General features: G+C 50.8%; 1 protein-coding gene across 1 annotated transcript; it reads left to right on the top strand.

The window, feature by feature from the left end:
• The first annotated feature begins 1,293 nt into the window (after positions 1–1,293).
• Positions 1,294–21,412, top strand: Gtse1 (G2 and S-phase expressed 1). Its single transcript, XM_059247743.1, has 12 exons — positions 1,294–1,537; positions 1,745–1,834; positions 3,902–3,959; positions 4,050–4,677; positions 6,219–6,374; positions 8,108–8,234; positions 9,463–9,840; positions 15,543–15,615; positions 18,275–18,511; positions 19,335–19,587; positions 19,978–20,193; positions 20,986–21,412. The coding sequence occupies exons 2-12, from the start codon at positions 1,810–1,812 to the stop codon at positions 21,067–21,069; spliced, it is 2,235 nt and encodes a 744-aa protein (XP_059103726.1). The 5' UTR covers positions 1,294–1,537; positions 1,745–1,809; the 3' UTR covers positions 21,070–21,412.
• The last annotated feature ends 1,412 nt before the right edge of the window (positions 21,413–22,824 follow it).

Here is a 22,824-nt window from a genome sequence, read left to right as displayed (position 1 = left end):
CCCCAGGAATCAGAAGCCTTCCTCCCTCTTTCAGGAAGCCTGTCACCCTGGCTGTGGGCTGGCGACAATGCCTTCTCTTTTCCTGACAGCCCTCAGCACCTGCCCTTGCTATTACACCACTTTCCGCTATGATTTCTCTCTGGTCAGGAAGTGTAAGCTCTGTATCACCCAGCTACTCAGTGGCTTCCACTGAATCCCTGCCTGTAAAAGCTGGTGTGTAGGCTTTAATGAAGAACGGCATGAATCTACCAAGGACAGACACTGATTTAAAGACAAAGTGTGTGTGTCTGTGTGTGAAGAGATGGCCCCGTGGTTAGGATCATTTGTTGTCCTTCTAGAGGATCCAGAGTTCAGTTCCCAGCACCCATGTGGCAGCTCACAACTGCCTGTAACTCCAGCCTCAGGGGATCTGACACCCTCTTCTGGCCACTGTAGACACCTGCATTCTTTTACATATTCACACGTCAACAAAAAAGGAATAAATGTGTATTGTTAAAGCCTAAAGAAATTGCAAATAGTGAATTATTAATTTAGGGGTATGCTTTACTGATCATCTACTATGAATTGATATGATACAAAGTGAAGTGTTGGTGGACTTGCAGATGCTGGGACCTAACACTTTAGAGGGCACAGAAGGAGTGGGGCCAAGAACTCTCGGGGCTTGGACCGTAAGTAGATCATCTGCCACTGTGGTTCTGCCAATCCTCTTGGGTACGAGTCAGCAGAGCCTGGCTCTTACAATTCCAGATATGGTGGTCACACGGAACTGGTCACCATCCCTGTCAGGTGGGAAAGCTTGGGCCCAGCAGAGCCAGTTTGCCCACTGGTGAACAAAACCTGCAGAGAAGACGACCAAACTTGATGGTCTCCTTGCGGCTCCCTCTATCCAGGCACCCCTAGACTTCCTTGAGCGACAGACCTTGAAGCCAGCGTTCTGTTAATAGCTATCCAAAGGCTCCTGATAATGGCCGCTAGGAAGTGCTGTGGCTGGCTCCGTCATCGTCACTCTTCCACTTTAATGAAACAGGGAGCCCAAGATCAGAGGATCTGGGGGACGGGCGTGGGGGGGAGCATAGAGGGCCAGCGCATCAGAGTACAGGAGTGAGGCCTCAGGCTGCGGAGAGAGTCCCCGGACGCAAGAGAAATCAGGGGTGTCAAGACAATCACAGAAGAAAGTAGCGGTCAGGACGAACTCCTTCTTAGCTGCCTGACCATCCTCCATATCCCACCCTCACCTCCTCAGCCCCGTTTCTTAGCGCAGCCACAACAGGAACGCAAATACACTTGCAGTGCGCGTATAGAGGAGACTCAGGGGAACTTCCGGTGGGAGTATCCGGCGCCGAGCGGAGCCAATCGGTGGCGTGGAGTCCCTGCATTGGTCTCGCACAGCAACACTCTGACTACAATTCCCAAGGTGCACCGAGAGCATCTCCCTGTTTAAACGGGCCAATCGGCGGCCAGCGAAGGTCGGCGCAGCATTTAAACCCGTAGCCGAGTATCAGCTGGGATTTTTGGCCCTCCAAGTGAAAATCTAGGGGTAAGGAGTGGGCACAGGAGTGGGCACCGGGTGGAAGAGAGTGGGGGATCGGGCTTCGCGCCGCAGAGGCTGAGAAGGACGGGCTGGCAGGCCTGCCGTGCAGCTCAGAGTCCGGAATCCGTTACTCCGTCTCGGAGCGCACTGTCTCTGGGAGACAGGGAGCAAGCTGGGTGCAACCTCACCCTCAGGTCCCCTTGCTTCCTGCAGCGAACTTGGTGGAAGGTGGAGAGGGCCGCGACGTGCCTTCGGCCAGCCAGGCGAAGGAGGTGAAGATGGATGCTGGTAGTAAGCAGGAAGGTAGGTCCTTTCTGTTCGTGTGACTGTGAAGTTCAGGCATGCTGGGTGATGTTCAGGCATGTTGGTGGAGTGTATTTCTAGTCACCCCAAATAGAATAGAAGACTACAACAGACCAAAGCAGTGAATAAGTCTGGCTTGGTAAGCTAATGGATTTAACTGGAGTTACTTACAAGGACATTAGCAACTTAACAACTTCACCGCCAAAGAAAAGCCTCCCCCCCCCCCCCCCAGCAATTGTAAACCACTGACATATTTTCAGAGGGACCTCCCCCCACTTCCAGAAGGGCATTACTGGGCTCAGTCTTGTGAGAGTTTCCTGTGGGTAATCACAGTTGCTGTGATATCAAATTGGTAACAGCTTCCTCATGCACAGAGGCCAGAGCACCGCAACACTCCACCCCTTCCTTTGCCTTTTGCTTTCTTTCTTTCTTTCTTTCTTTCTTTCTTTCTTTCTTTCTTTCTTTCTTTCTTTCTTTCTTTCTTTCTTTTTTTTTTTTTAGTTTTTCGAGACAAGGTTTCTCTGTGTAGTTTTGGTGCCTGTCCTGGATCTTGCTCTGTAGACCAGGCTGGCCTCGAACTCACAGAGATTCGCCTGCCTCTGCCTCGAGAGTGCTGGGATTAAAGGTGTGGGCCACCGACGCCAGGCTGCCTTTTGCATTCTATTCTCTTCTTCCTCCACCTTCCTTTATTTTTATTTTTTGAGACAGGATCTTACTTTATAGCCTGGAACTCACTTTGTAGACCTGGCTGTCTTTGAACACACAGTGATCCACCTTCTTCTGCTTCATGAGTGGTAGCAGATTCTTTCTTTGAAAAGAAATTCTTGCTGGGTGGTGGTGGTGCATGCCTTAGGTGGGTCTTTGAATTTGAGAACAGCCTGGTCTACGGAGCAAGTTCCAGAACAGCCAGAGCTACAACAGATAAACTCTGTCTTGGGGGGGAGGGAAAAAAAAGGAAAAAAAAAAAAAGAGAAATGAAAAACTTCTGTACATTTATTAATTTTTGGACACAGGTGCTGTGGTGCAAATGCCCCTGTGGAGGTTCAGAAAGCAGCTTGCAGGAAAGAACTCTTCGTTTGTCTTGTGGGTCCTAGGGCTTTGAACTCAAGTCATCAGACTTGGTGGACAGTAACTTTACTTCCTGAGTCTTGGAGGGCTGATGTAGGTTTACAACTATTTTCTTCCTTTTAGGGCTGAGCACTGAGCCTCTGTGTCCTATGAGGTTATGTGTCTTCTTCACTTTGACCCCTAATGAGACTGCTTCGTACAGTAACTGATGCCCACTACATGACACGTCCCTGACCAAGGCTGGCAGCACAGTAATCTATGGGCGTAAACATAAATGTTTAGAAGACGACGTACCAGCCATGTCTGTTTAGCAAAACAACAGCAGTGGAGTCCGGACTGGAGCCTATGACCTCCCTCAGCCATAGGTGTTTGTTTTGAGTTACAATACCACTCATAGGCTCCCTGTAGTGGGGCAGACCTTAAATACAATTGGGAAGTTGCTGGTCTGTTAGAGGGAGCTGATCAAATCAACATCTGGGCCAACCAAGGCTATGCTAGGAATATGGACTAGGTGGAGGACAGAGTGACCCAGGAAGGGATCCAAGGAGCAGTGGTGGTCCATAGGTACTTACTGAGTCTCTGGTGTGAGTTTGTCTCACTCTTGAACTCATCGTTGATGCTGCATAGGTGTCTCATAATTTAATTCCAGGGGAGCTGAAGTAGGTGGTCTTTAGAAAACATCCTGTACCCGAAGGGGACTTAGCCCTCTCGGAAACCCTTGGGACAATCTGTGGATGTGTGTAGATTACCACAAAAGCGAGGTTCTGTGTTTTTTGGTTGGATCAGCACCCTCAGAATGGCTCCTGGAACTCGAGAGTGAAAATGGAAAATAAGATGGATTTGAGTTCCCCATGAAACGGGATTCAGTTAAAGCAACAATTGATTACTTTTCTGAGAGTGAAACCTAATAGCAGCTGTGAAACCAATAGACACTGGTAACGTTTTTCCTCTTCTATCCTAGCCCTAAAATAACAGTGGACTTTTCCCTCCACCCCCTAGACATTCTTCTTTTGGAAGATGAAAAATTTGACTTCGATCTTTCCTTGTCTTCTTCAAGGTAAACAAGAGTTTTCTTCCCTTCCCATTAAAGCCCTTCATCTGGATGCTGGTGTAACTCCCCACTGATAATCCTTTTCTTTAAACACAGTGCAAATGAAGATGATGAAGTCTTTTTTGGGCCGGTTGGACATAAAGAAAGATGCATCGCTGCCAGCTTAGACTTCAGCGGCCACGTTCCCGAGCAGACTCTTGCCGCAGCCCCTGGCAGCCCTTGTACCTGGAGCCCTCTCACTGGGGAGAAGTTTGTAGAGGTGTACAAAGAAGCCCACTTACTGGCCTTACAGATTGAAAGCCACAGCCGAAGAGGGGTGACCCAGACTGCCAAGCCCAAACAGCCTGTGAACCAGGGCGTGGAAAGATTTGTGCAGAACTCACAGTTAAAAATCAGCCTCTTTGAAAAAGAGCAGAAGAAGGAAAAAAGCCCCATGTCACTGAAAAGAGAGACATTCTGCCTGCCGTCTTCAGGGGTGCAGCCTCTCTTGGGGGAGCCCCAGCTGCCGGCTTCTCCAGCCCTGCTCAGCTCCCCTGTCCCAGCTGGCCCTGTTCAGACCCAGAGCAACCAGGGTCTGTCCTCCCCCTCTCAGCCACTGCCAGGGGAGTCGAGGACCTCCCAACCTCCGAAACAGCCTGGGCCTCAGAGGAGGATCTCCAGCAAGCTACAGCCGCCCCGAGCTTTGCCTGTGAGAGGAAGACATCCTCACCCGGCCACAGAGAAGGTAGACAGAATGCATAGCAACAGCCTGCGTCTCCTCAGCCCATGCCCTGCCATGGAAGCCTCACGGAGGGCCTGCTGCTCTAAGGATTGGAACGCCTGGGAGTAGTGCCAGGATCTGGACAGTGACGGGGATATAGTGATGGGGAGCTGCCCGGTGTGGGCCCGTTTGATGAACACCATCCCCCAAGTTGGCCTCTGGTTGTTCTCTGTGGCTGTGACTTGATTTCTTTCCAGGCATTGTATGAGTGGGCTGTCAGGGAAGTGGCAGTCGAGCAGCCGTGGAAAACTCAGGGTCCTGGAGGCTGGTTGGGGTAGGCAGAAAGGCCGATTGCAGAGCCAGCTGCCTCCAGGTTTGCCCGCTCTTGCTCAGGAGAGGGGGCTCCTGAGAAGAGACACGGCCTAGAGGTGTGCTAGGGTGGCACCTGTCAGGATGTCCTGCACCAGCTCCATCGTAAAGAGGGTTGCAGTTAGAGGAACAGCTCTGTGAGGTGGTCAGAGGCTGAAGCCCTACACATCCCTTTCCCCCATCTGTAGGCTCTCTCCTGACCACATCTGCTCCCCCCAGAGACCAGGATGCTGGGGGGGGGGGGATCTGCTAGCAGCACATGTGGACGTGGAGCAGGGCTTGAGTGTGATCCGTGCATGGTGGTAGGGCAGGGGTGTGGTCACAGCCCATACAGGGTACCAGGCAGGGTTCATCAGCTAACACAGGTATTCACAGCAGCATCATTCATGATGCCGACCCAGATGCCTATGAACTGATGAACAGATAAATAAAATGGGGGCACACCCAAATGATAGGATAGTTTTTTAGTAAAATTTGCAGTATCACTGAGTATGTCTTGAAGGCCGTGGGTTTTATGCCTCATGAGTGCTAAAAGGAAAGCATTACTGTCACACTGTCACACTGAAGCTACTGCTTGTGCCTTCAGGACACCCTTACTGCTTATGTGCACATGGAGCAGTTCCCTGATGCCCTTGTCCTTGAATATGTCAGGGATTTGGTCTTTGACTTGTAGGCCAGAGAATGTGGCACTCAGCCAGAAAGCCTCACTGCAGCTGAGCTGTTGCTGTGATAGAGGGTGACCACACAATGAAGAAACCTTTCCACATAGCATGTAGGACATGAGTGACTGAGCCAGCTTCTTCACTGGGGCTGCTGTTTGTTTTAAAGACAGGGTCTCAGTATGTAGCTCTGGCTGTTGTGGAATTCACTATGTAGATCAGGCTGGCCTTGTTGAACTCAACGAGAACCACCTGCCTCAGCCTCAAGTGCTAGGATTAAAGGCATATGCCACCATACTGGGCTCCCTCACTGACACTCTTAAGTGAGGGCCTGATAGAGGAGAAGCCTTAGAAATCTTTCTGGAAGCCGCCCGCCCCTGACTAACATGGCTTTAGTGGGGAAGCCAAGTCTGTCATTCTGTGCTGTTTCCCTCACGCTAGTGGAAAAGTTGGCAGTGGCAGCGTTTGGGAGAAATGGCACCAGCTCTGGGCTTTATTAGACCATGTAGTCCTCACCTTTCAAATTAACATTTTCAGCTCAGAAAAGAGGTGCCAGCTGGTCTTCAGAAGATGAAACTGCTGAATGAAAAGGGATCACAGAGTGATGTGCTCCTGGATAAACCCAGCACTGCTCCAGATGCTGCCAGTAGAGGGAGCCGCCCAGGCAAGCGATCCCTTCCTGTTCCTAGCAAGGTGAGTAGCTGGGGCTGCAGGGCTGCCACATGCCCTGCATGGGAACAAGGTGCCAGTTTTGTATATTTTGATTAGATTACGTTGGTGGGGTGATATTTTATTTGATGAGTGCTTGCGTGGACATAAGTGAGATCCTAGGACTCACATTTAAAAAACCTCGTGTGGTGGTGTGCACTTGTAATCTCAGCACTGGGGAGACAGAGACAGTCGGATCCCTTGGACTTGCTTGCTGGTCAGCCAGCCTAGCCTACGTGGTGAGTGCCAGCCTAGCGAGAGACCCTGTCCTTAAAAGAAAAAGGTGTCTGGGCCTGGCAGTGGTGCATGCTTTTAATCCTAGCACTTGGAGGAGAAGCAGGTAGTTCTCTGCAGCTGTTCTGAATAGAGGGTTCTAGGCCAGCTAGGGCTACTCAGGAGACCCTGTATCCAGACTAAGTAAAAGTGGAGTTGTCCTCCGGTCTTCATGTGCACGTGTGCGCACACACCAGTTAAGGAAAGTTGGAAACAATCCACAAGAGGTGGCTAGGTTGCAAAAAGAGAGGCCTGAACAGGCAGTGTGCACTGAAGTGGCCTTGTCACTTGGGCTGTGTGGGTTGATAAGAGTCTAGCACTTGGTTCCCAGCAACTGGTTTTCACTGATCCCTCAGAGCCTCTATGGGAGACTTGAGGTGTTGTGTTTTATAGTCTGTGCTCACATAGAGGTTGTCACCTTTCTGGTGCTCTGAGCTACCTAGTAGAAATCATTTATTAAAGTTGCCAAAAGCTACGCCTACAGCAGCTGATTTGGGGTCTAGGTTGAACCCCACAATCTTGATTGCTGCTGGCTCTCCTACCTCTCCTCTAGCAGAGGTTTGGACATTATATTCTAGACACAGTCGCCCTTCCAGGTCCATGGCTCCTCATCTGTGGATTCATCCAATCAGATTGAAACTATTCAAGAGAAGTTCCTCTGTACTGAACACATACTGCTTTTCCTTGTCAGTGTTGCCTGAATGAGTGATGGCATCCATAGCCTTTCATCAAAATTAGAGGCCGGGCGGTGGTGGCGCACGCCTTTAATCCCAGCACTCGGGAGGCAGAGCCAGGCGGATCTCTGTGAGTTCGAGGCCAGCCTGGGCTACCAAGTGAGTTCCAGGAAAGGCGCAAAGCTACACAGAGAAACCCTGTCTCGAAAAACCAAAAAAAAAAAAAAAAAAAAAAAAAAAAATTAGAGTCATCCTGAGGTAATTTAAAGTCTGGGTGGATCTGTGTAGGTTCCAGGCAACTATCACACTCTTACATTTGGAGGACCCTTGTAGGGTAGTATCCACAGGGTCCTCTAAGCAGTGCTCCTTGGAGACTGGGGGAATAACTATGCTACTTAACTTTTTTCTATAAAGGTAATTATTACTGAAGATTATAGAGTTTTTTTTTTAAGATTTTTAAATTTTATTTTATGTGCATTAGTGTTTTACCTGAGTGTATGCTTATGTACCATGTGTGTTCCCAGTACCCAAAGAGGTCAGAAGACGGGGTCAGATCCCCTGGAACTGGAGTGATAGATGGTTGTGAGCCACCATGAGGGGGCTGAGACTTGAACCCAGGTCCTCTGCTACAGCAACAAGTGCTCTTACCTGCTGAGCCATCTCTCTGGTCTCACTAAAGATGATTTTTAAATCCTACTTTTGCAGAGTTAAGTGTGTGTATGTAGGTAACAAAATCCTTGCTGATTTTCTTTTTTCCAACCTTTCTCTCAGTTGGGGCTGAAGAAGACCCTGTTAAAACCACCAGGCTGTACTGGCAGTCTCACAAGGAAATCCTCTGCCTCAGGGTCTGCTTCGAGCCTCAAGTCTGGTGCCTGTGTGTCTCCAGCAGCAGGCAAAGGTGAGCAGATCAGCTAGTCAGGCGAACCCTGGAGCACCGTATGTATCGGCCTCCCAGAATGCTGTGGAATTAGAGCTCAGGGCTGAGGGCTAGGCAGGAAGAGACTCATTGTCCCTCTGCCCCTGAATACTTCCTCCAGTAAGGAGGTAATGGTTTCAGTTGGAGGCACACAAACTCATGGACCCACATCATTGGACCACAGGTGCTAAGACAGGCCAGCCCAGCCTGGGTCATCTGGGGCATGTGCCCTTGGGTTCAACCTGCCTAGACAAGGCTGCCATCTAGTGGTGAAGTGGTATAGGGGCCAGGGAATGCATCTGTCCCTGGAGTTTGCCTGTGGAGTCTGGCCGTGTCCGTTGTAACCAGCATGGAGAGATGTGAGAACAGATGTGAGAAGTCTGAGCTCTAGAATCAGCCTGCTCTGGAGTCCTGACTGCTACTCAGTGGTTAAGAGAAGTCTGTGTCCTTACCTTTAAATCAAGTGATATTGTTGACCTTGCAAGGTTCCTATGAGTCTGGGAGCCTTCCTGGGCCCTTCTGTGGCCCATGAGTCCATGATCAGGAAAGCACCTGCTGCTGCCCAGGTGTTGTGAGGTAGATCTTGCTGCACTGATTCAGGACTTTGACCCCATGTGTTGTATATGGTAGAGTCATAGGGTCAGATTCTCGAGATTGTGGGAAGAGCCCTCCCAGGTGGGGCTAACACACAGTATACACGTGGCTACAGCATTATTCCCTAAAGTTTCCCTTTGAGCCTTCACAGTGTTAACTCACACAGTGGGTCCATTCCTAGGCGAGCAGATGTCACCCTTGCTATCCACACACCCTGCTCTGTTTCCAAACCTAGTCCTAAGTTTTCCCTCCCGGAGTTCCCGTCTACTGTGAGGGTGGGGCAGAACATGTGACTAGACTGTCCACTTTGTATGCTCAGCAAGTAAGTGAGGAAAGGAGAACTTAACCTTGTGACTGCACACACATTTTAGTAACTGCTGAGCATTGGACAGCACTCAGCTCGGGTTCGGTGTCCTGCTGGTCCTGATTTGATGATCACTTAATGGGCATCCACATGCTGTCAGTGTCTGATGTTAGGTAGCCGGTCTAGAGGTGTCAAACCTTGTGTGTGTGTGTGTGTGTGTGTGTGTGTGTGTGTGTGTGTGTGTGTTGGTGTGTTAAAGTGTCTGGAAACAGTGTGGCTTGAGGGGCTAACCTCGATTATCTCCTTTTGCAGCAAAGTCCTTTGATCTTTCAAATATTCCCACTAGCAGCTCTCGGCCTCTGTCAAACACCAGCAAATTGGGCAAAATAGGCCCCGCCTCTCTGAATCAGGCTTTGCCAACAGCCCCTGCCAGGGCATCTTGCAGACAAGCCAGAAGGGCTAATGCTGCCCAGACAATGGCAGAGCAGCCCAAGACCTCCATCCTGACTCCTGTCAGTCAACAACCCCAGACTCCGGAACAAAGAGGACCGAGGCTGGACCCTGACACCCTGACATCATCTCAGTTGAATAAAACTGGCAGTGTAAAGCGGCAGGACTCCAATCCAAACTGCAAGCCAGAGGCCGTGTCTACCCCTACAAACCCATTTAAAGTCCCCCAGTTTTCTGTTGGTAAGTAACAGATATGTTTGGTGGTTTTTAAGATTTGGGGAGGTTGCCGGGCGGTGGTGGCGCACGCCTTTAATCCCAGCACTCGGGAGGCAGAGCCAGGCGGATCTCTGTGAGTTCGAGGCCAGCCTGGACTACCAAGTGAGTCCCAGGAAAGGCGCAAAGCTACACAGAGAAACCCTGTCTCGAAAAACCAAAAAAAAAAAAAAAAAAAAAAAAAAAGATTTGGGGAGGTTACCCTTGTAGCTAGTGCTGTTTTCACTGAGCGCTGACATTCTGTCCAAGGCGTATTGTGCTGCCCACTTGGTGTGTCCATTCTCCTTGTGGTGAGCCATAGCTGTCCACTTGGTGTGTCCATTCTCCTTGTGGTGAGCCTCAGCTGCCCACTTGGTGTGTCCATTCTCCTTGTGGTGAGCCATAGCTCCCCACTTGGTGTGTCCATTCTTCCTTGTGGTGAGCCTCAGCTGCCCACTTGGTGTGTCCATCTCCTTGAGGGTCGACATAGCCCCTGGGCTGCTTCTTGCTCACTGTTGTCTTCAGTGTGGTCAGTACGTCTGGAGCTGTGGCTTTTAATGTGTCGCCTGGGTAGTTAGAGCTTTGTGGGTCTGTTGGGATGGTATTGGTGGTTCTGCTTCTGTGGGTCTTTGCTTTTAACCATCTGGATTGTGTTTTCCTTAAGGGGCTGAGCTTGGCAACCAGTGAATGTGCAGACCAGCCTGCTCCATGCCGGCCTTTTTAACCTCTCACAGATGATCTAGAAGGGTGTTGTCTGGAAAGGTCTAGCCCCGTCACTGGTGTGGGGTTTTGCCAAGATAGCTCTCTTCTAAGCATCCTGGTAGTTTGTTCCATCCACTCAAGCTGGGTGGAATGGGCTCTTTCCCAGCCCTTGTTCCCCATGAGTTGCTTGTGGTTGGTTGTTTTTTTTAACTCTTTGCTCTTTGGGGGCCTGCCACCCATCTCCCCAATAAAGACACACAAACACACAAACTTATTCTTTCTTATGAATGCTTGCCCTTAGCTTGACTTATTTCTAGCTAGGTTTTCTTAACTAACATTATCCCATCTTACAAAAAAAAAAAAAAAAAAAAAAAAGAATCCCATCTACTTTTTACCTTTCTCTATTTCTATGTATATTTTCTTTCCTTCTTACTCTGTGTCTGGCTGTATGGCTGAGTAGCTGGCCCCTGGCATCCTCCTCTCCTCTTTTTCTCGCTCCTCCTCCCACATTCTTCTTCTATTTATTCTCTCTGCCTGGCAGCCCTGCCTACCCCTCTCCTGCCTAGCTGTCGGCCATTTAACTCTTAATTAGACCATCAGGTGTTTTAGACACTCACAGTAACACAGCTTCACAGAGTTAAACAACTGCAACATAAAAGAATGCAACACATCTTTGCATCATTAAAGCAAATGTTCCACAGCATAAACAAATGTAACACACCTTCAACTAATATTCCACAACAGTTGCTCCTCTTGACCTCAGGCTTCTCACCCTGCATGGTGTGCTACTCCTGTGTAGCGGCCTATTCAGGAGATTCCACAGAGTTTCCAGAGTTCTTTGTCTTCCTGTGACTTTTCTCCAGTTCTCTGACTCTCATGTTCTCGTACCTTAGTCCTCCCGACTCAAGCCATTGTCTGCCTCGGCCACTAAGACTGTCCTGCCCTGTTTTGTCAAGACCAGCTTATGTTACATAATGAGTTCTGGGCTTCCCATGACCACACAGGGAGACAATGTTTCACAAAATGACCAGGTGATGGTGGTGCATGCCTTTAATTCCAGCACTCTAGAGGCAGAAGCAGGCAGATCTCTGTGAGTTCAAGTTCAGCCTGCTCTATAGAGTGAGTTCCAGGACAGCCAGGACTACACAAAGAAACTCTGTCTTGAAAAACCAAAACAAACAAACAAAAAAACCAAAAATGTCTGATTGTCTTTTCCCATTTAAAGCACATCTTAAAGTTTGGACTGTAACTCAGTGGCAGAGTCCTTTCCTAATGTTTGAGGCTCTGGATTCAATCTCAACCTCCACACACAAATATAAACAGAAATCTCTTCATCAAAAGAATTTTGAAAAAATTTTATTACCTGTGGGTGTGGATGTGTACACCGTGACACACCTGGAGTTCAGAGAACAACCTACAGGAGTTGGTTCACAACACTCAGGAGCCAGGGGCAAGCATATCTGAGTTCAAGGCCAGCCTTGTCTACAAAGCAAATTCCAGATGAGCCAGGACTATACAGTAAGAGCCTGTCTCCAAACAAACAAACAAACAAATAAAATAGAATCAGCAACAGAAGAAAAGCATTGAGAAGGGTTGTCCCTGGTGGGGTGGGTGGAACCTTTCAGTCTCCAGAGAGCAAAGGAAGCCCTGAGCACAGAGCAGTAAGGTTTGACAAGTGGTCCGCATGGGAGTCTTTCTCCTTGCTTGCCCTGTGGAGGTCAGGCAGTGGCTCCACCAGAACCTGTTATCAGATGGGGCTCTTGCACATGGGGGCAGCCGCTCTGTTGGCTCATAGTTGGCTGGTCTCGGCTCCCATTCATCATTTACTGTTACTAGTGGAAAGTTCAGAAGAAATAGGGAAGGCAGAGGAAGGTGGATCTCTGAGTTCAGGACCAGCCTGGTCTATATAGGGAGTTCCAGGATAACTAGAGCTGCAATCCCTCCCTCAAAAACAAAACAAAAACAAAAAACACAACAGAAGGAAAAGGAGGAGGAAGAAGAAGAAACAGGGAAGGGAAAAGTGAAAAAAGTGAGACGTAGTGGCTTCTGCCTGTGATCCCTGTACGAGGGAGGCTGAGGCAGGAGATCACAAGTTTTAGGCTAGCATGAGCTACAGAGTGAGACCCTGTCTCCAAACAAAACAAAACCCCAGATTGTGGCTTTCTGCTGAGTATCTTTATGTGTGGGATTGTTTTGCCTGCGTGTAATTGTGCACACCTCGTGTACAGCATGCCTTGTGTAGAGGCCAGAAGAGGAGTGTTAGATCCCCAGGAACTAGAGTTATAGACAACTGTGAGCTCCCATGTGGGTGCTGGGAATCAAACCTGGGTCTTCTGGAAGAGCAGCTAGTGCTTTTAACTGCTGAGCTATCTCTCCAGCTCAAGTTTACATTTAATAGAAGACTTGGCTCCTATCAAGGAAGTGTCCTTTCAGATCTTCAGTGCAGTGGAACAAAAAAGGCTGGTGACAGAGTTAATGGGTGCTTAGGTGTGGTTGTTGAATGAGGGTGGCCGTCATAGGCACATATATTTGAATACTTGGTTCCCAGTTGGTTGGAACTGTTTGGGAAGAATTAGGGAGTGTGGCCTCGTTAGAAGAGGTGTGTCACTGGAGGGTGAGCTTTGAGGTTTCAGAAGCCCATGCCATTCCTAGTTAGCTCTCTCTCTGCCTCATGCTAGTGGTTCAGATATAATCTCTCAGCTACTGCTCTAGCACCGTGCTTGACTTCCTGCTGCAATGCTCCCGCCATGATGGCCATGGACTCTTTGAAACAGTAAGCCCCCAGGAAGTGCTTTTCTCTAAGTCGCCTTGGTCAAGGACCTTCCCAGCAGGAGAAGAACATTGGAGACACTTCTGGTTTGCTTTCTGTTGCTGTGATAAACACCAGGACCGAGGCACCTTGAGGAGGTTATTTGGTTGACACTCCCACATCCCAGTCCATCACTGAGGAAAGTCAGATCAGGAACTCGGACAAAGACCACAGAGGAGTGCTGCTTCCAGGCCTATCTGCCCAAGGATGGTACCGCTTACAGTGCTGGGCCCTTTACTACATCGATGAGCAATGGAGAAAATGCCCCATAGAGCAGTCTGATGGAAGGTGTTCCTCAACTGAGGTTCCCTCTCCCACATGTGTCAAGTTGACAACAAAGATTAGCAATCACAGATGGAGTGGTCCTTTTGGCCAGAATAATTGCTCTAAACAACAATGCCAAGCTGAGATCAGAAGCCCAATAAGGAGCAGCCACTAGATAACCCAAAGAGAACGTTCCAGGCAGAGGAAATGATGTTGTCAAGGTCCCGTGGCAGAAAGGCCTTGAGTTCCTAGAGGAGAGGGAAGACAAAGTTGTAAGAATGCAGCTGGAACAAAGGCTACTTACTGCAAGCCCCAAGCACTGGTGTTATTTAAAGAAGAAAGGTTTATTTCTTTACATATCAAAGGCTAAGTAGAGGACATGGGGACACCCGTGGCCCTGCTGTGTGCAGATGTTAGGAGGAGTGAGGCAAGAGGCTTAGAGTGGTTCGTGACAGAAGGGTGCTGCTAGGGTGCAGAGGGGGACATAGTGTGGTCCGTGGTAGTGGTCCGGAGCCTTAGGGTTACTGTTGCTATGATGAAACACTGTGACTAAAAGCAAGTTGGGGGAGGGGTGTTATTTCGTTCACAATTCCATATTACAGGTTATCAAAGGCAATGGAGGCAGGAAGTCAAGCAGGGCAGGAACTTGAAGGTAGGAGCTGATGTAGAGGCTAGGGCGCTGTATCCTGGCTTGTTCCTCATGCCTTGCTCATCCTGCTTTCTTATAGAACCCAGGACCACCAGCTGAGGGATGGGCTGTGTCTTACAGGTGTTTTCTTAATTGGGGCTCCCTCCTCTCAGATGACTCTAGCTTGTGTCAAGTTGACATAACAGCTACACAGATCCCAGGGGAATGAGGCAGAAACTCTCATGACGTCAGAAGCTTTTGCAAATGAGATGGCAGCAGAGAAGTGTGTCACTTAGAAAGGTGAAGGCCACAGCTTCCAGACCAACTGGGACCGCGGTGGCAGGAGACGTCTGTATCTCCCTAAGATTGCTCCCCTCATTGCTAAAGCTTTCCGAATCCCCTTGCCAGGAGCAGTTTTAAACAGGTGGGAGGTGGGGCAGGCACAGGCAGCTCTCTGATGTGGGTTTGAAGAGTGGGGGTCAGGGGCAGGCCTGGAGGAGGAGGAGTGAGGTGAGGGGGCTTAGAGTGGCTCATGACAGAGGGGTGCTGCAGAGCTGCTGGGGTGCAGAGGGGACAGTACTGTGGTCAGTGGTGGCCTGCTAAGATGGGCCCCTTTTGTGGCTAGGGCCAAGGATTCTGGTGATGGCCTCTTTGTCCATAGCTTCTAAGACAGCCAGGTAACACATGGAGGTTCTGCTCCTGAGACTTTGGGGTCCCAGATTGACTCTCAGGATCATGAGAGGCAAGTTTGTGTTTCATCTGGAATCATATGGTAGCGGGACCGTGGTGTGACAGGCCATCTGGGGTATGCTGGGCTTTGCTTAGTGACTGATGAGCCCACACTGAATTCTGACTGATACCTGTCAAATACCAGCGGAGGCATCCATTTGGAGACACTGGTCACTTGTAGAAAGTGTATGTGATGTGTCACTGAGCTAGGGATGCGACAGCTCTGGGACTCCATCCACACGACATCCTTGTGCCTGGGAGTTCAGGGAGCAGCCTGACAGGCACAGGAGACTGGGGATGAGCCTGCCACAAACGCAGGCCCAGGCCAGCTGGGGAAAGGGACTGGTGTAATGGTCCAGAGGGTTCTCAGCATCAGACCAGCTCATGCCTCAGTTGGGGTCTTAGGATTTCCTCGTGTGTCTTCTCTGACCTTCTGTCTGTACTTTACATGGACAGTTGGGAAAGTGGGGACATCTAAAGGAGAGTGCCCAGGTGGTAAGGGCACATGCCAGCCTTTCCACATGGCACTCTTCTGACCAGTTCCTCTCTTGTTCTTAGGCGAGGCAACTGATGGTGTGACCCCCAAGTTCTCTCGGACACCTCGGCTGCAGTCCTGGACACCAGCTGCCAGGTAACTGACAGCACTTTGCCTCCTTTCTTACCTTTGAGAACCACTGATGTGTCTGCAGGCTCCATGGAGTGCCGCCTGGGCTGCAGGTCCAGCTTCTGAGGAGAAGGCTTTCTGTCACACTCACTGTGTGCATGATACCGAAAATCCCAACTGGGTGCAGGCCAGGCTGAATCACAGAAACCCCTTTAGCGCTGCTTTAGGTGCTGTGCCCAGATCCCCCAAGGCTTCTCACTGAGTGGGTCAGGGATGGTGTGGGGCAAAGGGGCAGAGTCCAGCATCCACGTATTTCCAGAGTCTCCAAGTCACTGGTTTGTGCAGTTAGGGACCATGGGATGGTGCAGTTGCTCAGACTTGGGTTTCAGTCCTGGTCTGTGACCCAGTATGAGTCTATAAATACCCTGAATATGTTTCCTCATCTCTAGATGAATTTCTAAATGGTCTTATTAAATAAAAAACACAGAGCCAAATATAGGGGTGAAAGTCTTAGAGATCGGGGAACTAGTGAGAGCCACTAACCAACCTTACCTCTCCAGCTCTGCAGCTCCCAAAAGTGAGCTACTTCCTGTCTACCCGCACCTTAATTGCCTTGCTGTTCTGCCCTCTCATTGGCTCTTAGCCTAGCTACCTCACTTCTTTGTCACTGCCTGTCTATATAGACCTCCAGGTCTCTATGGTTGGTACTGGGATTAAAGGCATGTGTCACCATGCTTGGCTCTGTTCCCTAGTATGGCCTTGAACACACTGAGACCCTGCCTGAAAAGTGATGGATTAAGGGCGTGTGCTACCACTGCCTGACTTTTGTGTTAATGGCTTGCTATTTCCTCTGATCTCCAGGCAAACTTTATTTATTAACATACAAAAAAAAAATATCAGCACACTCATCTGTCCCTTGAGTGCTCTCTGGCCCAACAGGGCAGTTACAAGGAACACTGAGAAGAAGTCCACTCACATGTAGGTTCCTGGGGACCTACAGGAACTCCTAAAATGACAGCCCTGGCCCCCACTGCCCCTTTTGTTACATCCTTTACCATCCATAACCACTGGTTATGACATGGTCCAGCTGAGGGCATCAGCCAGTCTTGGGCAGCTTTAAGCGTTCACATCCTCAGGGTGACCATGGAAGTACACTTCAGGGGCTGGGGGTTGCTGTAGCCATGCCCAGGTGCCTTCTTCCCATGCAGTGTGAAAAAACCAACTCTAGTGCTGGGTAGCCGCTTCCCACTTCTCCTGCCTCCATGGCTCAGCTATCTAGAAAAAGAGAAAAACTGTGGGCACTTTGGTCTTCTCTGGAGTTTGTGGCAGAGCCAGCGTGTCTACAATAGCAAGATGAGTAGGGCAGTGGGCCTGGCCACAGGTGGGAGCTTGATCTGAGAGCACCCCTCATGCCTGGATGTGCTCTGTGTAGGGAGCCCGTCTTTCAGCTCATGCTATTCGAAGTCTGTTTCCAGACTCTTTGAAGAACACAGACGTTGTCTTTGATGGATGGTAGAGTTGGTGGATGACTCCCTAGGCCTGCCAGGGCTCTATGTTAGTAGAATGTCCTAGAGCTGCTTTAGCACAACGTCTTAAACTCTGGGGCTCTTGTAACAAGCGTACCAACACCTGGTTTTTGTTTAGTTATGAGTTGGGGGACAGGGTGTCTTCCTGTGTCTGCTGGGTTAACCTCACACTCAATCTTCCTGCCTCTTTCCCTGATGTTATTATTGGCTTGTGCCACCATGCTGGGCATCTGGGGATCTAAACCGAGGTGTGTGACAGTTCTGAAGCCTGGTCCTCCAGATCAGGGCATCTACAGATGGAGTGTCTATGGGTCCATCGCTTGCCTCATCATGTCTTCACATGGAAGGACAAACATGGCGTCCGGACCTTCTTTATGGCACTAATCCTATTGATTGGGGCTCGGCCTTCTGACGTAATCACCTCCCAGAGGACCTGTCTCCTATGTCATCATCTTGGGGGCTAGACTTTCAACATGAATTTGAGGGATGCAAACATTTAGCTGGTAACAATTGACATGACTCAGTCTCTGGTTTAAGAACAACAACAGCCCGGTGGTGGTGGTGCATGCTTTTAATCCCAGCACTCGGGAGGCAGAGGCAGACAGATCTCTGTGAGTTCAAGGCCAGCCTGGTGTACAGAGCGAGTTCCAGGACAGGCTCCAAAGCTACACAGAGAAACCCTGTCTCAGTGGGCGAGGGGGGGAGAACAACAAAATAACATTTGGACAGATGGTGGTTAAGGCATGGGAACTGCCGGGAATCACTCAGTTCCCTGACTTGGTTCTTACCTTTGACTTGAGGATGTTAAGCCTAGGTATGACTGACCAAGTGGGGAAAACCACCATCAGGTCACCTCTTAGCCAGAGTTTGATGGAAGCCCAGATGTCTTTTAGAGAAAATCTGCTGGCATGAGTATCTCTTTAAGTCCCTCCTGACTCCTCCATGGATGGCACCATGAATGCAGCCATGTTCAAGGATGTTCTGGTTTCCTGAGGCATGGCTTGCAGAGGAACCTGGAACTCATCCAAGGTCTCACAGGGGCTGCTAGCACCTTGAGTCCTGCCCACGCTGGAGTCTCTTCTCAAGAACAGCCCACTCAAGCTCTCTAGCTGCCCATTCAACCTCAGTGTCAGTGTTCAAGATTTCCATGTCTTCTCCAGGGTCCTCAGCAGCACTCCTGTGAGGCGCTCAATGGGGCCCACTTCACAAGGGCTGCCCAGCAGTATGAGGACCCCTGTGAGCACAAGGCGGATGTCAGCATTGCCCACACCCGCCAGTCGGCGCCTCTCTGGCCTTCCGTTAATGGCACCTCAGTCCATGCCCAGGGCTCTGGCATCCCCACTGTGTGTGCCTGCCCGGCGGCTTTCTTCTGAGCCCAGGAGAAGATCTACAGTCAGGTAAAACGACGGGTTCGTGAGCTTTTGCCTCTAGTTCCCCAGACCTCAAGGTCCCCTGTGCTGGGAAGGTGCAGGCAGCAGATAGGGGAACTATGAAAAGAAACTCCGTGAAGCTCAAGGCTCAGCATGCAAGTAGCCGTGTGTGTGTGTGTGTGTGTGTGTGTGTGTGTGTGTGTGTGTGTGTCTGTGTGTTTTAAGTATAATCCAGAAAGAGCTCTCAGGTTGTTGTAAAGCCCATAAACTATGACAGAGAAGGTGTTCTGTTCTGGTTTGTGGGTATTGCTGCTGTTCCGTGTCCTCGGTTCATTCAGATGCTTAGGGGCATGCTAGGTGCTGAGAGGTCTGGGCTACAGGGGAGCATGGCAGCATACCAGATGGACCTGTTAGTGTGAGGAGGCATGCTGTAGTGTGGAAGGCGTGCGAGACTGGGGCCCCAACCTGGTCAGCGTGCAAGACCAGGCCTCCTGAGGGAGCCGTGGGGCGGGGCACTCGGGCAGGCAGGCACTTGGCTCACCTGGGCCTGGAGGGCTAGCCATAGTCTGTGGGCAGAGGTAGAGCCCTGCCTATGTAATTTAGTAGCTCTAAAGGAAGGGGCTGACGTGGACACAAGGTGAGCTAGACGGCTAGAACTGGAGACGTGCAAGGAGCCTTGGAAATCTTTGGTCCTCTCGCATAGAGACCAGGGTCTGACTGTTGAGTTCTCCTCAGAGTTAGGCCACTGGCCCCAGGGCCAGGTGCTGCTTCAGAGACTGTTGTCACGCCATAGCTGGTGAAAGGTGTTTTAGAAAGATCTTACAAGTCTCTCCCCCTCCCCACCTCCCAGAGCGGAGCTGACCCCAGAGAAGCCGACCCAGGAGAAGCCGACCCCGGAGAAGCCGACCCAGGAGAGCAGCGGCAGTACCAGTGGTGGGCAGGGCCAAGGCCTGTCCTCAGATGAGAGCTCTTCCCCTCCGTCCTCCGTGCCTCACGCACTTGACTTTTCTCCAGAGAAGAGTGACTTTCCTGCTCCCCAAGGCTCCAGCACAGGGGCAGCTCAGGGTGAAGCAGAGCTTCGTGAAGACACAAGCCCCAGTGAGGTACATGGGGGTGGTTGCAGTTACATGCCATCTGAGGTGCATGGAGAGCCACAGACGGGGACTCATGGTTCCCTTCCTCCTTCACCCTGTGGCTGGGCCTACGGTTCCAGGAGACTCAGAGGGGGCTCAGGACTAGGGACTAAAGAAATGTTTGACAAAGGAGTTTGGTTGGGGTCAGAGGGCAGCAATGGGAACAGGCTGAAGCTCCCTCCTAGCTGTGGGTGGGGGTGCACTGCTCAGAGGGAACTTACTCCCACTCAGGGCCCACTCCAGCCTTTCCCTGGGGCTCCAGGCTGTGAGTCCCAGGTCACAAGCAAAGCCTGGCTTCCCCGGGTGGTTGCTGGGCACCAGCGTGGTACTGGACTTTCCCTCTCTCCGTGCCCTGCCTAGGGTCTTCTCCTGGACATCAAGCTGGCCCAGCTCACCATCACTCCTGAAGCAGGGGCCAGAGACCTGGCGGATCGCCCTCTCATTGACTTCAGCAACACCCCTGAGTCGAACATAGCTTTAGGACCCAGCAGCTGGCCCCTGATCGACCTTGTAACGAACACTCCACACATGGATAGAAACGGTGTGGGGAAACCTCCAAAGGCTGAGCTTGGGCAGGTGAGAAGCGGCGGGGGATTCACGCCGACTTCAGCCCAGGGTGCTGTCAGACCTGGGCCCTGCACGGTGCCCTTGGGGCTCACAGGCTTTGTGTCTCACACTCATGTTGGGCAGGCTTGGCTTCTCTACAGTCACCCATTGCCATCAGGCAGCTTGTTGGACCTGGAGCAGCCCTCAAGGCAGCAGTCATGTCCCCAGCACCCATGTCCCCAGCACCCCACATCCCCAGCACCCATGTCCCCAGCACCACACATCCCCAGCACCCCACGTCCCCAGCACCCCATGTCCCCAGCACCCCATGTCCCCAGCACCACACGTCCCCAGCACCACACGTCCCCAGCACCACACGTCCCCAGCACCCATGTCCCCAGCACCACACGTCCCCAGCACCCATGTCCCCAGCACCACACGTCCCCAGCACCCATGTCCCCAGCACCCATGTCCCCAGCACCACACGTCCCCAGCACCACACGTCCCCAGCACCCCATGTCCCCAGCACCCATGTCCCCAGCACCCCATGTCCCCAGCACCCATGTCCCCAGCACCACACGTCTCTGACACCACACGTCCCTGCCCGCTCTGTCAGGGAGTCACACGGGGCTTGGGTTTGAGGGTTCTCCTAAGAGTCTTTGACGTGGTGCTTGAGTCTTGTTGGCTTCTCTGCTGTGCTGGGTTGTTTTTCTGTCCCTGGGCTCCAGTGGGATTGATTGGCTCAGCCACTGCAGCTGCTCGGGTCTGTGTGATGGCTGCCCGGACGGCTGTGTTCACCTTGATATCTCTGTTCTCTTCCAGCTGATCGACCTGGGCTCCCCGCTCATCCAGCTGAGCCCTGAGGCTGACAAAGAAAATGTGGACTCACCACTTCTCAAGTTCTGAGCAGAGTGCAACCCTCTGCCCTTTAGTCTGTTTGCTTCTGCTGTGGCTTTAGACTCCGAGAAGCACATTGGGAAGGAATTGTATTTGATTTGGGGGGAGCCTGTTATACTGCTGGTGTGGAGCGGTGCCCAGGTGAGGTCCCCACTGTGGACCTAAGCAATCCACCTCTGTGGCGCCCTGCTCCTTGCCTTTTCTCTGGACTTGAACATAGCTCTAAAAACTTTGTTTTGATTCTTTTGTATGTAAAATAGTCTGTAAACTTCAATTTGTTTGAAAGGTTAAATATTCTAGATTTAAATTATAAAGTAAAATGTATTAAAGAATGCTTGATTTTCACACTTGATATTTGGACATGGAGAGTTGTTTTCATCTCTCCAGACACTATGGGAGACTCTCATTATCCAACCTTGATTTTATAACATGTAGGGTAATAAAATTAGTATAAATATCAGTCTGTGGCCCACCCCAGGTACACCAGGCTGTCATCTGGGCTGGCCTAATAACCGGCATTGTTAATACAGTTGGCTAATTCTGATGCAGTGGTCTAACGACCACACCTTTCTCAGGCTGCACTGGATAGCTAGAGTGCAGAGAATAAAGGGAGTTGGGCTGTGAAGGAGGGTCTGCTCCATGATAGTCAGGGGCTGAGCTGCAGCTCTCTTCCCTGGGGTACCTCTGAGGACACACCAGACGATGCGGGACACTGGGAAGAAGGTCACTGGAGAGCCAGTCCCTTGCCTGAAGCCTCACTTGCCTGGAAGCCGCTGATCTATGGATGACAGCAGGAAGTGCTATGTGGACCCCACTCACGTCTCTGCTTCAGTCCAGGGCCTCTCATTGTCCACAGTTGAAAGGGAAGTCTAGGTGAGTTTCTCATTCTCTCGTTATGTGGCGAGTACAGAGCTACCAGCTGCAGTATGGCTACGGCATCAGCAGTGACAAAGTGAGGGGGGGTATCACACGGCACTACTGCTTCCGTCTGTCCATCTAACATAGATCTTAGAACAGGTCGGCCTGGCATGCTGCGTTCCCTGAAAGGATGGCAGATTCTTCCCCAGTGGGCAGTAAGTTCTGGAATCCTGAGTATTAGCACTGTAAAGGGCCCTCACCTTCCTAGATCCACTCCTCCTACCCGGGAAAAGGGAAATGTGGAACTGAACTCATCAAGCAAGTATTTATTGAGTTTTCAGTAGGGACTGGACTGCATTTCCCCCAGGGTGCAGTGGGGTGTTTGGTGGGGACAAGACATTAACCCATGGTAATAACCAAGCTATCTTGGTGGTGTCCACTCAGTGTCTGTACTTAGCCCTTAGGTCTGTCTGGCTCAGCCCATGTGCCTTTCCCTTATATAGCTGGGCTCTTCACTGTCTACCAGGGCACCTGATGTTTGGCGGCATGTGTTACAATCCCTCTGCTTTCTCCTCTGAAGATGCTCTAATTCCCTAAGTCCTTGCTCTTCATGTGTCCTAAGCTGTTCAAAGGGTCAGCTCTGTGATACTGGTTGGAGACTTGGGCTGAGAGGCTGGCGTGAAGTACAAAGGCTGATAACTAAACCTTCACCCTCCCAGATGGCAGAGGCCTCCCTGTGATTTTTACCTTTTTTTTTTTTTTTTTTCGAGACAGGGTTTCTCTTGTGTAGCTTTGCGCCTTTCCTGGAACTCACTTTGGAGACCAGGCTGGCCTCGAACTCACAGAGATCCGCCTGGCTCTGCCTCCCGAGTGCTGGGATTAAAGGCGTGCGCCACCACCGCCCGG

This window comes from Peromyscus eremicus, chromosome 20 (genome assembly GCF_949786415.1).
Source record: "Peromyscus eremicus chromosome 20, PerEre_H2_v1, whole genome shotgun sequence".
Taxonomy (NCBI): Eukaryota; Metazoa; Chordata; class Mammalia; order Rodentia; family Cricetidae; genus Peromyscus; species Peromyscus eremicus.
This window is presented reverse-complemented; position numbering and strand designations above follow the sequence as displayed.